Raw genomic sequence first — 17,556 nt, 5'->3', positions numbered from 1 at the left:
TTTCATGACTTTGACACCGACTTCTGAAGCACCCCATACAAAGTCTTGTTGAACACCTCAGCTAACCCATTGGCTCGAGGGTAGTACATAGTCGAGTACTTCCACTCAAAGCCAAACTGGTTGACTATGCGATCCACATGCTGGCTCCTGAACTAAGGGCCATTATAAGAAATTATTCGGTCCGTGACCCCGAACCGGTAGATGATATGGTGTCGCACGAAGTTAGCCACAACGGTCCTTATAACCTGTCTGAGAGGGACTGCCTTAGCCCATTTGGAAAAGTAGTCTGTCACCGTCAGGATGAAGGGATGACCCAAAGCAGAAGGAGGTGGGTTCTACAATGTCCATGCCCCACGAGGAAAAGGGCCATGATGTCACTGTAGGGTGGAGAGGCTCTGGGGGCTGATGAATGAGACTTGAGTGAATTTGGCACACTTGGCATCTTTTGGCATAGTTTTTAGCGTCAGCTACCATGGAAGGTCAGTAATAGCGGAGTCCGCGTATGCATTCGTAGAGCTTGAGGCAGAACCAATGCAGTCCATAGATGCCCGAGTGTAATTCTTCGAGCACTTTTCTTGCCTCTTGTGCATCGACACATCTGAGGAGGATTTCATCAAATGACCAACGAAAGAGGACATCCTCATCGAGAAGAGTGTACTTGGTCGACATCTGTTGTACGTCATTGCGTTCCGCTTGATCTTTAGACAACCTCCCATGTTTTACGAAGTCCATGACAGCCTCCCTCCAGTCTTTTACTTGTTCAACCTCTGCACACATTTGGTCGAAGAATCCAGGCTCATGCTCCCTGGCCTTGGTTTCTTTTCCTTGGGAAATATCCTGCTCTGTCTTGATGACATCCCTAGCCAGGAGAAGTGCCCCGAATGGTTAAGGCGAACACTCAGGGAAGACATCCCTCTCATCTCTTGTGTCAACTTTGGTTCTCAAGTCAACGGGCCTCCACTAGGTTACCCAAAATGGAGTGGGCCCTGTTGAAGACAAGTGGATAGTGGCTCCGAGCTTTGAGAGCGCATCACCCTACAAGTTTAGCCTTCTAGGGATATGACTCAAGGAGAAGTTATCAAACTGGGTCATTTAAGTTTTGACAGTGTCATGATAAGGATTGAGAGTATCCTTCCTTACGTTATAACCTTTTTAGCTACCGGATGATCAGCTCAGAGTCACCGAATATATTTAGTTGCTCTAAGCCTAGCTCCTGGGTGATCTCCAGTCCGATTAGGAGGACTTGATACTCAGCTTCATTATGAGAAAACTCCTCTATAAGTGAGAAGGATACAGGAATTATTCCTCCATTGAGAAGCAGGAACACAACTCCGGCACCCCCTCTATCAGACTGAAATTCTCTGTTAAAGTACATCTCTCACAACCGAGTTACCGATGCACAAAAAAATTCTTCATCCGGGAGATCGCTTGACAGGGGAGATTCTAAATGGACTGGGTGAGCCGTAAGGAAGTCTATTAGGTCTTGACCTTTAACTGCCTTCTGTGGTACATACGTGATGTCAAACTTCATCAGCAATAGTGCCCACTTGGCCAAATGTTCTAACAAGCATGGCTGGGTCATAAGGAACTTGATCGGGTCTGCCTTGTTGAGTAACTTTACCTCATGGCCGTGCAAGTAATGGCGAAGCTTCTGGACTACAAAGATCAAGGCTAGGCAAATTCTTCTCTGCCCCTTGCATTCTAGGTCTGAGATAATAGCGCTATGTCTCTTTCCCTCCATCATTGTTCTACCCCAAGAGTGCCCCGAGCGACTCATCGAGGGCGGTCACGTGTAGGATGAGAGGCCTTCCTTACAATGGTGTAGAGAGTACTAGTGGATTCAACTAGTACTGCTTGATGTCCTCGAGCGTAGCTTAGCACGCTTCATCTCATATGAAGGGAGTGTCCTTCTTCAGGAGGTGTGAAATGGGTCTGCATCTCCCTGAAAGGTTCGAAATGAACCTCCAAATGTAGGCGAGTTTTCCTTGGAGAGACCGCAGTTCATGGAGTGTTGTAGGCGGCGGCATGTCCTGAATTGCCTTGATTTTGACTTGCTCGATCTCCAGCCCACAGTATCTCACAATAAACTCTAAGAATTATCCGGAGTGCACACCGAAGGTGCCTTTCAAGGGGTCTTGAGCGGGTGATGCCACAACCACACAAACACCTTTTTAAGGTCTTGCACATGAATGGCTTTTGTTTCAGACTTTACCACCAAGTCATCCACGTAGCACTCGACCTCCTTGTGAATCACGTCCTAGAAGATGGTTGTCATGGCTCGCTAGTAGTGGCGTCAGCATTCTTTAACCCAAAAGGCATCACAATGTAGCAAAAGACACCTTTTGGAGTCAAGAACACAGTGGCCTCCTCATCCTCTAGCGCCATTCTGATTTGGTTGTTACCAGAATAACCGTCCATAAAGGAGAAGATTTGACAATGGGCCATGGAGTCAACCAACATATTGGTGAACAGCAGGGGGAAATCGTTCTTGGGATAACCAGTGTTCAAGTCATGAAATTTGATGCAGATCCTGATTTCGCCATTCTTCTTCTTGACTGGGATGACATTCACCAGCCATCTTGGGTATTTGACTTCACGTATGAATTCGGTTTGCCTGAGCTTGTTCACCTTAGCATCGATATGCATCTCGAGGTCGGGCCTAGACCTTCTTGATGTTTGCTTCATGGGTTTGATGGTTGGATCAATATCGAGGCGATGGACAACAATCTGAGGGTCTAGACCGGGCATCTCATGATAATGGCAGGCGAAGACATCCCGATTTTCAGGAAGGTGGGAGATATAGCTCTACTGGGGACATCTCTGCTGCGATGAAGGTTGGCCTTGGGTCAACCTCATCCCCCAGGTTGATCTCTTCAAGCTCATCAACCGTAGCCTGCCAGCCCTCTTCCCACTCTTCAGGAGTTTCTTGGAGTACCTCGTCGGGAGACTCAAAATGGTTTTCTTTGATCTTGAATGTGGCCACCCATATACCTGACATCTGGGCCTCTAGGAGGGGCACAACAGGGGAGAGGACTAGTCTCTAGCTAGTCCAGGCGATGGAAGGGAGGGGGATCCATGACCTCATGATTGGGCTCACTCGGTACTTGCCTCGAGCTGGGTGACGCCTCATGTACTTGAATCATGTGACATGCCTCATGAGAGTAGGAGCTCAAAGGTGGTTTAGTTTTGGCCCGTGTTGTCAGGGCATTGATGGCTGTCGAGAATCCTGCCGCCGGGGCCAGTATTTATCTGGGGCATTCTTGCTACGGTGTGGTGAGGTTGGTGCCTCTGAACTCTTTATTTAGAGTGTCAAAATCTGGGCACCGTTGAGTTGTACTTACAGAAGGAATAAAGGAGGGGGGAGGAGGAGAAGAGTTAGAACGTTTTGGGTAGCTTTTTACATTGTTATCGTAATTGGACGTTTACAAGGGGTATTTAAGGTCATGCCCTGGCTTTGACCGTTGTGGGGTGCTTTTAACGTTGTCACCCATTTTAGCTGACTGCTGAGATATTACTAACTCAGGGCCGTTTGCCAGATTCGATGAAAAGATGAGGTGAGCTACGCTTGGGATGAAGTCCCGCAAGGTCTACAGTGGAGGACGGATCTTGAGGAATTCTTCCTCGACTAGTGGCTAAGGAAGATGATTCCTTCAGCAGACTGACCTAGGTGCTCACCGTCCCCTTTGGGATCCTTGATGGGGTGTTTGGACCGCCCAATTAGGCTGGTGAGTGGCCCTAGCTTGGTAGACTGCCTCACGTTTCAGGGATTTGAGCCTACTTTGCCCATGATAGACTTCCTAGGGCTGAGAGGCCGAGGGCTCTGAAAGGTCTAGCTCCTGCTCATGAGGGGCTTGTAGCAGGGCTTCCTCTGGAACAGAAGTGAGGGCTTGGATGTGTCCGGAGAGAACTGTGCAGATGATGTGACCTTGTTGGACTTTCTCTGCGACTATGGCCTCGAACCTAGTGCACTCCTTGAGTTCATGACCCCACACTTGGTGATAGGGGCCCCAGATTTTTTCATGCCCCGGGTAAGACGCTTAGGCTGTCTAGCTGACTTGGGGGTGACAAGACCCTGCTGAAGCATTACCTCAAAGAGGGCCTGCACTCACTGATGTCATGACCTCGTATCTGGTGGTACGCGGAACAGAGATTCTTGGTCCCTGGAGGTAGGAACTTGGGCTGCCCTGTAGACTTTTGGGTAGTGATCTCTTCTTCGCGCATTACAGACCAAACTACATGAAGGACAGCGGGTGCCCCGTCATCCTCTTGAATCGTGACTATGTGAGAAGCCTCAACTGCCCCGAATACCTTGTTGAACTCTTCGAGCTTTATCTGGCCCTTGTTGATAAGGACATCGATATTGTCGTTGAGCTTGTAGCAGTCATGAGTGGGGTGGGCTACTCTCCAATGATAGGCGCAGTACTTCTCATTCAACTCTTGCCTCGGTGACTCGACAAAGGTGACCTTTGGCAACTGGATCATGTTATGTTCTAACAGCAGTTGGAGCAGTGCAGGTGTCCACTCCGTGTCAAAGGGGTAAACCTTATTCTGGTGCTAGGTTGAGTAGTCGTTACGCTTAATGTTTTTAGGAGGCGGGACCGCATTGTAGGGCTGCTGCTTGCCTCCGATCTGAGGCGTCTGTGCTTTAGAGAGGTCGAGAGTTTGGGGAGCTGCGCCTTTGGTGCCAGTCATGGTGACGACCGCGCTTATGACTGACTTTTGATTGCCCCGACTACTAGAGCTAGAGTTTGAGCTGCAGGACTTCTGACGAGGGCTATCATGGTGCTTGAACAATCCCTTGATACGATCTGCTTTAGAGATGAGCTCGGACATGGAGGGTGGATTGGTTGCCTCGACATGTAGGGCGATCTAGGGAAGCATGTTTGGTATGCAGGACTGGGACTACTTCCTTCTCGGTCATGGGAGTGGTGTGAAAGGTCGCTAACTCTCTCCATCGGGTGATGAACTTGTCAACCGGCTCACCAGGGTCTTGCATCAAGGTGAGGAGCTCGATGGTTTCCACGTTCCTTTGGACTTCGTAGAAGCATTAGTAGAACTTCTCCATACCTTGCCAAGTGTGCACCAAGTTTGGCAGCAGCCAAGCACACCATTGAAAGGCTGGTCCTTCGAGAGTCTCGACCAACTGGTAGAGGAGGAGACATCCGTTAGTTGCCATCTCCTAACAGGCCGCTTGGAAGTGGGCTATATGGTGGTGAGGAGACACGGTACCATTGAACAGGGGGAGTTTCCCTTTTTGGTAGTTTGGGGGAAACGACACCTGGTCAATGTACGAAGGATACGGCTTTTGGTAAAGTGGCATCTCCTACTTCCCCAGGACCTTGTTCTTGAGGCTATGGGCCACCGTAGCATCTATATCGGTTTAGGAGACTCTGCGAGAAGAGGAGCTGTCTTGGGAGATCGGAAGGGAAGTCTGCCTAGGAGCTGTGTCCTCACCGGTTAGGGAATCAGACAAAGAAGGGGACCTGGAGGCCTCTCAGTGTTCCATTTTTCTGAGGATGGCTTGCATCATTTCTCGAACTTGTTCATTTTCTCCTCTTGAGTGTCGTTCAGGTCATTGATCACCATGACACTGACTGTTTCTTCTAGAAGGTCAGAGTCACGTGATGCAGTAGATTGCTAAGTCTCGCAAGTTGTGCATGGCAAGTCAGTCTGGAGGGGCTCAGCTTGCCCCGACTGGACTAGGGCGTTGTATGTCGATCTTGTGAGGTACGGTTCTTGACGGTCATGGAACCGTGATTTCTGGGTGTGATCACCGAATAGTATTCCCGAACCTGCTCAGGATCTGGTGTTTGAAGAGGGAAGAAGGGATTACGAAGTAGGAGGTTGTCAGGGGTGGTGACCTTGATTGCCTTGGAGATCTCCCTGGTCAGGATCTTTAGGCCTCTTTTCTGCTTGATCCTGAGGCTGTTGTGGACCTTATTCCATAAACGAGCCTGAGACTTGGACGGCCCCGTTTTCTTCGAACAGGCAATGTCTATGAGCAGGAGCAGAGATGGAGGGAAACTTGGGTTCTTGTCATGGAGGCTGGAGGCCTCTGTCCGGCATCAAGCCGTTGCCCCAAATTCCTTTGTGAGGCCCAGGTGTTCGGTTGACCTAGGGCTAGCTCAAGATGGTACTCTTAGGGAAGACCTTTGAGTATCAGGGCTCGAGGTTCTTGCCTGGCATCCAGGAAGCAGCAGAGGAAGAAGCTGGTTCGTGATTCCACCTGAGTCTAGATTCGAGAGGGACCTGCAAAGATGGTGCGTGTGCACCTTTAGGGTTAGATGTCCGGGTGACGGGGGTCAGCCAGAGCTCAATCAATGGGTTCGACCAGAGGAGGCTAAGACCCACGAGCTTGTGCTTGTGAGGGATGAGGTGGGAGCTTGTCTCTCGCATGGTGAAGCTATGTGTATCGAGAGGGAAGACAGAATAGTCGACCCTCTTGTGCTCGAGGTGGCATAGAGCTAACGTTGCCTCAAACTGTGGAAAGCAAATGCATGATGCATGTAGGGTTTGGCCCGAGAAGGCCTGGCCTTGGATGCGAGCTCAAGGCAACATGAGGGTTGCCCCGAAGTGTGGCTCGAGTGGATAGACCACGAGCCTTTGAGTCTGTGCTAGGGGTGAAGACCTCAAGACCTCCGCCTCTTTGTACCAACCCTCCAGGTGTGGAGGCTAAGAGTAGTGAAGGAGCACAAGGGGTTGCCTTGCGGCGAACCTCAGGAGTGACGACAGTTTGCTTGCCTTTGGCAGGGATGGACGGGACAGTCTTCGGACCTACCACAGCAATATGACTGGCAGGAGATTTGTCAATAGCGGGGTGTACGACAGTAGGAGTTCTACCCATGCAAGAGACCAGGGCGAGAAAGAAGGGGGGCAGGGACCTGTAGTCTCTTCTCATGCCGATCCAGGTGAGAACTTGGGAGCCGGATTATGAGTCCTGACTAAGAAGGAGAGTAGGGAAAGAGGCTTGAGCGACTCGCTTCCCTAGGACAACCACGAGTATAAGTATAAGGATGTCCCTGACCCAGATGAATGGGTTGAACAACCCAAGTGCTATAGAAATGAAGAAAGTTAAAAGGAAATTGGTTAAACAAGAACGAACCGACTAAGGGGTAGTAAGTCCCTAGTGGAGTCGCCAAGCTGGTTACGTACCTCAATCTCGCCCTCCTGATCTAGGCGATCCTGCAGCATATGTCTCAGGTTTCTGGTAAACCCAGGATTTGAGATCGCTCTCTCGGAACCTTGCTCGAGGGCAAGAGCAGGTATACCAATCAATGAGAGGAATTTTAGGTGGGTTTTGAACTTACTTGGGCTGACTCGCATGGGCGCCCTCTTAAATCATGAAGAAATCCCTCAGTTCCTTGAGCTGGTTCGAAATCGCCTCCCTTGACCTGTAATCCTGTTGTTTTTCTGCCCAACACTTCTCTTGTTAATTTGTAAGACAAGTGGATCAAAGGGACCCACCCTTACCTTAGGGCAATGCACATTTACATGAGAAGGTGATGAAGTGCACGGTTTGGTGAAAGATAGAAAAGAGAAGGGAGCTTGATGTAGGGGTGAGACTAGCATAACAACCAGAAATTACTGACTTGAAGTGGTAGCAAGACAGGCATGTTTCTCAGGACCAGCACAGCAGCAATACTACTCGAAACCAATGTCAGCGCGTCGGTGATAGGATAGGTCTACCCTCGGTCAAGTGAGAGCAAAAAGTGGTGAAGAGGAAAGAACGAGACGACAAAGAGAAGGAGAAATTAGGAAGATAATAGGCATCATAGTGGGCAATGCCAGGAGATGGCGCATCCCTTGCGAACAACACTAGCTCCTAGGTCCATCCCTTGTGGATGACACATCCCTTGTGGATGGCAATAGTTTCTCCTAGGTTTCATGACGATAAGTGAGGGACACAGGAGAATGGCGACAAGCACCAGGCATGCGGAGGAGGCTCACGAGCGGCGATAAGTGTTGTAAAGACCCTAGCAGGTGGCGATAGGTATCGCCGTCTGCACTAAACGCTCGACAAGGCGAGACCCTTGTAGGCGACAACAAATCTTGCCGTCTGGGTTCTTCACCGAGACGTCAAAGCTACGTCTGTGGGCGACGATGCACAACGTCATCTATAGACCTCACTTGAAAGAAGGAACAGACGAGCAGAAGGGGAAGGAGACTCGCACATGGCCCTGCCATCACCATGCGCGCCCTGTGAGATCAAGGGAGAGGCATGCACAGCACTACCACTGCCGTGCATGACCCCTGCGAGGAACTCAAACAAAGAAGAAGGAGAAGAGAGAGAGAGAATAAAAGAAAAAGAAGAGAGAGAAGGTTTACCTCCAACCTAGGGGTATCAATCAAAAGTTTCTCTCACCTCACTCTCTCTCTCAAGCGTGATACAACAATGGTAAGAAAGAGAAACTTGTATAAAGTGAAAACTCTCTCTTGTGTGTGTATGAATAATCCAAGCTGAGCTAGATGGGGGAGGGTCATTAGAAAGATGAACAGAGGTCCTCGATAGTTCCTTTTGCTTACAGTGAGCAACACTGCAGCTGAATTCCATACTTTTATTGACACGATGAAGCTCACCAAAAATATGGTTATGAAGAGGCTTAAAATTGGAAGTGATCCTAAGATGATCGTGAATGCACTCCTCTGGAGTGGTTGGGTATATGGAGTCTTTGCAATAATAATTCCTTTTTAGATAATCACGCACAATCTTTGTCAATTTCAAGTCATGCATAGGAAAAACCTCCATTAATGCATTCATTCTTTTTTAAGATAACCATGATGTTTGCCTCTATGTACATGTAACATACTGGAATCCCATCATTTTAATTTGAATAGCATTTTCTGTGGGAAATTGATCCTTATTGAGTGCAACTACCTTTTTATGCTTTAGCATTCTCTCTACTGAAACTTCTATTGAATTGCAGATTTTTTATTTTGTTTGCCTTTGATTAAGCTTCTAATGTTCCAATAGCAGCATTGTATGTATAAGAAGAAACTACTTCTACATTGCCATGTCACGGGTTTATAAATAGAGATGCATATTTGGGTCTGATTCCATGTTTTTGAATTCGCAGGTCATTATTCTTGAAGTTTTTTTACGGTCTATTCCAGCATACTTAGCAAGATTGATGTGGTTGAGCTCTAAGAATGTGTGGAAAAGAAAAGTGTGGGATTCATTTCCATTTCTGGTGAAGACCATTGATTCAGCAAAACCATGTTTTGCTTGTCTCTCAGACTCCATCAACAAACCCCAACCACTTAAGCTCGACATTTCTCTTCCATCTCTCAATGATATTAGCTGGAGCTTTTCACGCCTTTTCTATTGTTGAACATACAACTGGAACGAAATATTACAGTGTAAATGCTTACATGAATGATGTCATTAGATCGGTTATTTCATTTCAAAGGAATTATCTTCTTGCATCTTGAGAATAACTGTAAATATGTACTTTGCCATAATTCTCCATCATTCGTTATTTCTTTCAGTAACGTATCTTTTTGCATCGGACCATCTACACTGCCATAGTATTAACACAAATGAGCTTCAGTTTTGCAAACGAATATGAACCAATTTTCTGGGGTTAATATTTCTAGTTAATACTGTTGTTGGATGCTCATATCTACACCCAATGATTCTGAATGTTTGCTGAGAGATTCCATGAGTACGTACATGTCAAAAGCCCCATAATACCCACAGTTGTGAGGGAAGCCCCTGCATTATAAAGCATCCATCTTAAAGATGGATGCAAATGGGTCGTCCATGTAAAAACAATTGAATCTAATGGTCCAAATTTTTTCTTCATAAAATTATTATTTTTATTTTTGAAAAATTTATTTATTTTTTAATATTCATGATCTCCATGTTATAGATTACATGTCCTTGAAATTTGGGTCTGAATATCCATCTCAAAAATATATTTTCAAGAGTGGAATCATTTCTACATGGACTCATAGAAACCGTGTCCTTAGTTCATATCTACTGGACTATCAAGCCGTTTTAGGTATCCACTCTTTTGTGCTTGTACTTCCATTTTGACCTAGGCAAAGATGTATATGCCCTAGTGTTTCTTATTTGGTAGATTCTGCTCGATCAATTTTAAGAGAAGATGTGCGAGGGTATTGGGTGCTTGGAAATAGAAGAACTGTAAAAGTGTAAAAGAGGCAAGATGACTCAGCGTGCAAAAGACTGAGACACCCATAGTTATATACGCAAATCAAAAAATTATAATGCTTCACATACTTACTGATTAGTAACAAAAGCAAAAAAATATGTGCATACTTGTAAAATATTAGCACCCATTGATCTTTATTTGTTGGCTTCAGAGAAGCTGTTCACTCAAGACATTGGTTGCATCTCTATGATAGTAAAGGTTTCAAAAGTTCATAAAAGAGTTTGTTTACTCTTGAGCCTGGTTTCATGGTACATATATATAGAAGTGTGTTCCAAACATGGGTGGATGATCAAAAGTAACCCTGATTGCTATAAATTAAGATTAAATTGAATTAAGAGAAATAGGGTTCAAAATGATAGATTTGCCCCTTCCTAAGAAGTTGTGGAATTCCAGAACAGTCCATGTGTTGCCCTAAGACTTGCGTGATCTTGCGTGGCTGGGTTGTTTTGATGCTTGGTTGATCGTAAGATGATTGTTTTCTTGTAAGGCTCGCCATGACAATCGATTTGATACAAACTTCTAGCCATGGCTCGTGTTTTTGGTGCACAATCATGTGACTTGAAATTTAAGTAGATCTTGAAACTTTGGATCGATGGTGTGTTTGTTCCTTGATGTTTTTTTGTGTTTTCTTCGTTGAATCACACTTAGCATGCCACTATGATCACAGGGCACCAAAAGCACCTTAATTCCTAGGCCAAACAAAGATTTTACAAGTTTGAAATTTTGACCGAAATTAAGGATTTCGACGACAGAATTTACAGACTGTTTGTCATCTTCGTGCGTAGAATCCGACCGTTGATCATGTACGGGGTTCGTATCAGAGATGGCACGAGACCTTGCGCCCGTAATGGAATTGATATCGCGTAGATCGGGCTCCTTAGCAGCATGATTTGGCCACTCAAACGAGGTACAATGCTGTTGAATTTCCTGCACTTTCCTCACATATCAGCAACTTCTCTCAAGCGTTTCTTCATGCTCGGGTATCATCACGGGGCGTGCCACATATTGAATCGCTCGTCTTGACCAGACAAACATGCTCACAAAATTTGAGCACAATATGACTTAGGAGGAGTGATATATGAGCGTCAAAATTCACTAGTCGTGGCTTCCCCTTCAATGGTGTAGTGTTACGGGGTGGCCGCACGGGAATAGTGTGCGGCTTCTGTTGTTTAACTCTTTCGCCTATAAATTCTTCCTAGAATGTCCATTTTTGCTGACACTTGATCCCTGGGGGTTTCCAATTGTACCAAATCCAATGGTGGTTGTCCCACAACAAATTGAGATGCTAAAAATGTAGCTCTAGTTATAAGTGTCCATTTCAAGGTGTTAGAGGTCGATTCTGCCGGAATTGTTTCTCAGTCTACACTGCCTTAGACATTTCAGAATGTGACAAAACTTAGCAAGAAACTCTTGAGAGACCTCATGAAGATCGTGGCCAGTTCTATGGCGGTTCTGAGACTGTCAAAATTTCCACTACTTGCTAGCCCTTTATTGAGCGGGGGCCCCATGTTGATGAAAAATACCTTCGAACAAGTATTATCCCTGATATGTCCCTAAAATACGGTGCATGCAATAAAAAGAAAGAAATGGAAAAGAAGAACATTAGGCTGACTCAAAAGAGGTTCATTTCTTTCATTGCATTAGAAAAGGTTACAAGCTACAATCAAAAGCCCATTATTAGGGGATTACAAAGCATTTGCATTTGAGGATAAGAGGACGGTTACAATCCAAAAAGAAACGCCCTCATCATGAAGAAGAAGCAAAACCACTTGAAAGTCAACTTCATATCATCTGTCGGGTGTTCTTAAAGAGGATGGTTACAGGTCAAAAGAAGAAGCCAACCATTTTCGAGTCAGCTTCAATCCATCTGACATACAAAGCAGAATTCTCTAGCAAGGAGCTAGCCCATGATGGTTTCCCTTCCTCCAAAACAACATGGACTTCACTGCTGTGCTGGAGGACTTGGCTTCTAATAGACTACAGTGATCGGGCCTTTTCATTTGCCATCACTCTTAGCCACCACAAGGCATCATCGTCCATGGTCATCGTCGCGCAACTCATTGCCGCACATGATCATCGCCGCGTGTGACTTAACGCCGCAAGTGACCACCCACGGGCAGCTCAGCATCGCGTGCTACCATCATTACGGATAGGCCAACGCCGCGTGAGATTGTTGTCGTGGGCGGCATGCTCCTGGGCTATCGCCAAGTGCAGTCTTGGGACGTGTGAAGGCAGAACTACAAGCGTCTTAATGATGTGCATGCCCTTGTTTAGCCTTGGTTTCCAACGTCCCCAATTCTCAGGGGGCATTAACCCTCGTGCTTCTTTAGTTTCCCCAATTATCGCCCCTCGATGACAGTCAGCTTTCTCATGACCTTTCGCCTCGCTTGCAACGCCTCAAGTTCTCACCGACATTTCCTTTCCCCACAGGGAAAACACTTCTCTGTTTGCTGGGAATCCCCATCTTACCCTGTTCTTTCCCTTGTTCGACAACAGGGACTATAAAAAAAACCATCGAAATCCCCAAAAAGCTTCCTTGTGACCCTGCGGATTTTCCTTCTCCCATGTTTTTGCATTTCTGCAGCTCACCACAACTCACCGAAATTTCATTGTGGTTCTGGTGAGCCCATTGCTACTCCTCCTTCTTCTTTTCTGATAACCAGAGGACCGTCAAAGGCCCCTGACCCTTCTACAACCTGCTCACAATCGAAAACTACCGAAAAAGCAATCGAACTTCAACAAAGCACCATTGCGACTCTCGCAGCTTCACCAGAAAGGTCTCGATGAATCTCTGAGAAGATCCCTCTTCCCTGCTCAGAGAGCCTTGACACTCTCCAAAAACATCTGCAAGCATGTTCCGAAGGCCCACAACCTGCTCAAGCTTGCCAGAAAGCTCCTGAAGGCCTGAGTACTACAGATTTTGGATGGGAAAACACTTACCGAGAAACTCTTGACGGAAGCTCCGTCTCTCTTTCTCTCTAAAAAATCTCTTCAACTATGTTACCCTTCGGTAAAAAAGTGAAATGGGGTTTTTCCCCCATTTATACTCAACAGTGCCACAAACTGCCCCTCACAAATTCGAAATGATGCTTCAATCCCCAGCTTTTAACAGTAACAAGACCAGGCCGGGGCGGGTCCAACTAGACACCTGAAAGGATTATCGTCACGCACTTCACCCAGAGGCTATCACCGTGTGCATTACCTAGAGACTATCATCAAGCGCTTCACCTAGGGGCTATCGTTGCGCGATTCACCCAGAGGCTATCGTCGCGCGCTTCGTCAAAGAGTTATCGTCACGCATTTCATCAAGGGGCTATCACCACGCACCTCGTCAAGGAGTTATCGCCGCGCTCTTCGCCAATGAGCTATCGCCACGCGCTTCGTCAAGGAGTTATCGCCACGTTCCTCGTCAACTGCTATCACGGTGCGCTTCGTCAACGAGTTAACATCGCATGCCTCACCCAGAGGTTAACACCGTGTGCTTTACTCAAGGTCAAATGCCGTGTGCACCATCCAAGACTTAGTGTTGTGTGCATGCCATGACACTCCCATTTCGACCATCGTTTTGCATCCTCAGGAAGTTCATTCCCTGCAAGACAGCCTCACTCCTTAGGGAGTCGATCCCCCAATTACGACTCTATTCCCCTTGGAGTCACATTCTCCCCCACACAATGGTTTGTGCTGCATGACCTTAACTGAACAGCCTAGTCTGTGCTTCATTACCTTAAACTACATAGCCTTGGACCGTGCTGCATGACCTTAAACTGCATAGCCATGGTCCGTTTTGCATGACCTTAAACTGCATAGCCTTGGTCCGTGCTGCATGACCTTAAACTGCACAGTCTTGGTCCGTGCTGCCTGACCTTATACTGCACAGCCTTGGTTTGTGTTGCATGACCCTAAACTGCACAACCTTGGATCATGCTGCATGACCTTAAACTGCATAGCTATGGTCTGTGCTGCATGACCTTAAACTGCATAGCCTTGGTCCGTGCTGCATGACCTTAAACTGCATAGCCTTGGTTCATGTTGCATGACCTTAAACCATATAGCCATGGTCTGTGCTGCATGACCTTAAACTGCACAGCCTTGGTCCATGTTGCATGACCTTAAACTATACAGCCTTGGTCTGTACTGCATGGCCTTAAACTCCATAGCCATGGTTCGTGCTTCATGACCTTAAACTATACAGCCTTAGTCCATGCTGCATGACTTTAAATGGCACTGCCATGGTCCATGCTGCATGACCTTAAACTGCTAAGCCTTGGTTCATGCTGCATGACCTTAAACTGCACGGCCATGGTCCATGTTGCATGACCTTAAACTACACAACCATGGTCTAGGTGCACGACCCTAAACCTCATGGTCCAAACTATATGACCTTAAACTGTAGTGGAGGTCTAGTTCTATGACCTTAAACTTCATGGTCCTCGTCGCATGGCTCTAAACTGCACGACCATGGTCCAGCTATATGACCTTAAACCATAGTGCACATCCTGGCCGCATGACATTAAAAAGCTTAGCACCATGGTCCAAACTATATGACCTTAAACTGTAGCAGAGGTCTACTTGCCCTACCTTAAACTGCATGACTTTAAACTGCAAAGCAATGGTCCAAGCTACAGGACCTTAAAACTATAACACATGGCACGACAAATAGTCCATACGCATGACGTTAACTGTGAAATGGATGCCCTCTTCGACCAGGTGTATTCTACCTTAGTGAAGTTAAGTGTATGCAAAAAAAAAAGAAGAGGGCGTCGCACTTACCCCTTCAATCCCCAGAGGGTCTAATTCACACCAACATCCTCAGTAGGAGTCACATCCTATTGCAACCCACTAACCCCAGGGAGTTAGGGACATTCTTATCATTTCAAGCGGTTTCAAAACCTAACAGGCGATCCATCCATCCCTAAACCCTCTATTCCTTTTCTCTACCTAACTCCAACTATTGGTTGGGAGGGATACATGTTCCTGTCCCCACGGAGTGATGGAATCGAACAGCCAACCAAATCGGAGTGACCAAGGAGAGGAGTTGCGGTAGTTCCCCCAGTGGGGTTGCATCTGTACTCTGGCCTGTCATTCTCAACAGAGTTACATCATGCCATTATTCATCATCCCCAAGGAGTCACACTTGCCCTCTTAGTCCTTAGTAAAGTTCACCTCTGCTTGCCATTCCTCGTAGGGCCACCATCTTCATCTAAATCTCTCTATTTGTGTATAGCCATATCACTATCAATAGACCTTTCCCCCATGAAGCTTCACCTACATGGCGATCCACACAGTGGTCCTTGCTACATGACCTTAAATTGCACTGCCATGGTCCTAGTTACATGACTTTAAACCGCATAACCATGGTCCAAACTATGACCTTAGACTGTAGCAATAATCTACTTGCATGACCTTAAACTACATGATCCTAGTTGCATGACTTTAAACTGCATAACCATGGTCCAAACTATGTGACCATAAACTATAGTGGAGATCTAGTTGCATGACCTTAAATTGCATGGTCCTAGTTGCATGATTTTAAACTGCATAACCACGGTCCAAGCTATATGACCTTAAACCATAGTGCACATCTTGGCTGTAGGACATTAAATTGCTTTTCCTAGGTTCAGGAGGCATGACCTTAAAGATGCCCCCACACGTACGCACACGCCCTTTACGTGTATCTGCATGCACGCTTTCTCTAGCCGATCTATTCATGTGTGCACACCACCTTCATTGCTTCCCCAGTGAGTCCATCCACTTCATCACCATCATACATCATTCCTCAGCAAGTTTCACCCACGCTTATAAAATTGTGAACCATCTCACCATCCATAATCATCATCAGCTAGTGGGTCACCATTTTTCACCCACCTTTCGTATGTCACCCATCTTTCATAGGCAGCCTTGTACCATCTCCCCAAAGCGAGTCAAAATCATCACCATACTCACTCTATGACCCCCACAGACTGCAATTCATCACCACTACGGTCCAGCTATATGACCCTAAATATAGTGCACGTCTTGGCCCCATGACATTAAAAGGCTTCACACAGGTCTCAAAGGCATGACCCAAAAACACTCCTTCACAAAAAAAATGGGAATGGAGTATACCTGGACAAGGGAACGCCATGAGTAAAAATGACAGATGGGCATGGTTACGAAACAATGAGTAAAATAGTTTCATGAAAACAAAAACTAAGCATGGTGAGAACCCCAAAAGGGAACCATGAGCAAAAACGGATGAAAAGGGTGAACATGGCCGTATTGTCTTGGGTAAAAAAGCCCAAAAATAAAGGAGGTGGGTGAAAACCATCTTTATGATGCCACTTCTCCTGTTCAAGTGAAAACCCACAAAGGGCGGTTGGACCAACAAAACAGGTTGACACAGCATCACAGCCTCAGTTGGCACCCAATTACCAAAATAAGAATAATTTTGGCTAATGTGGTCTACGCAAAATCCTCAACTGCCAGCATCCAATCACAATACAAAATGGCTCACTCGAGAGTGAGATCCTCATAAGATCTCCCACACTTCACCTCAAAAAATAGCAGGAGTCCTCGAGGGTGAGGATGACGACCAAAAGATCCCTCCAGAATGCTAAAGATCCCCACGAAGGCAAAAAAACTGACAAAGCCAGGGCCCAACCTGCCAGAGACTTCTGGGTTATTCCTCTCAATGAGATCACCTTGCCAAAAACCTTCCTTAGCCAATACACCCAGATCTTCGAGAATGGCCCATAAAAAGTCCCCGACTGGACCCATTAGGATAGGGCCCATGAGGCTGCCTCACCAAAATTCCCCCTAGCCGACAGGCCCAGATCTTTGGGATAGGTCAGAATCCCTTGACTAGACCCCACTGAATGGGACCTACAGAGATACCCTGATCATCAAAAGAAAACCTGATGTAGCAGCAAACAGTGCCGACTAAAAGGTCATAACATTAGACCGCCAGATAGGCCCGATTCTGACCAATGAGATCCTTACAAAATCCTCAAGCTGTCAGAATCGTAAATAGTCCCCCAAGGGTGAGGACTTCTATATATCCCTCCAAAAGTCTCTTCTCCCCCTAATGTCTCCACGGATGGACCTGAACATTGCATCCAAAAGTCTGAGCATCCTTTTTGAATGTTGTCCCTCTTGTTCCTCTCGAAGAACAACATTCGGCAAGGCAAGCTATTTGAAGACGTTTTTCAGCACCTTGGTCCTTGATGTGGAATAAAGGGAGAAGCTAGTTAATAAGGCCTAACAAACAGTGAAAATTTTGACAGACTTAGAATGGCCCCAAAACGGGTCAATATCTTTATAAAGACACTCAAAAGTCTTCTGCCACATTTCATCACATTCCGATATGTTTATGACAGTGCAGACAAAGAAACGAGTTCGTAGAATC

General features: G+C 46.4%; 1 protein-coding gene across 1 annotated transcript; it reads right to left on the bottom strand.

The window, feature by feature from the left end:
- Positions 1-480: 480 nt before the first annotated feature.
- Positions 481-1,375, bottom strand: LOC148782416 (uncharacterized). The gene is made up of 2 exons (XM_088864633.1): positions 1,161-1,375; positions 481-859 (listed from the first exon to the last, which is right to left on the bottom strand). The coding sequence occupies exons 1-2, from the start codon at positions 1,373-1,375 to the stop codon at positions 481-483; spliced, it is 594 nt and encodes a 197-aa protein (XP_088720759.1).
- Positions 1,376-17,556: the final 16,181 nt, after the last annotated feature.

Source organism: Amborella trichopoda, chromosome 4, assembly GCF_054954075.1.
Source record: "Amborella trichopoda isolate Santa Cruz 75 chromosome 4, AtrichopodaSantaCruz75HAP2 v2.0, whole genome shotgun sequence".
Taxonomy (NCBI): domain Eukaryota; kingdom Viridiplantae; phylum Streptophyta; class Magnoliopsida; order Amborellales; family Amborellaceae; genus Amborella; species Amborella trichopoda.
This window is presented reverse-complemented; position numbering and strand designations above follow the sequence as displayed.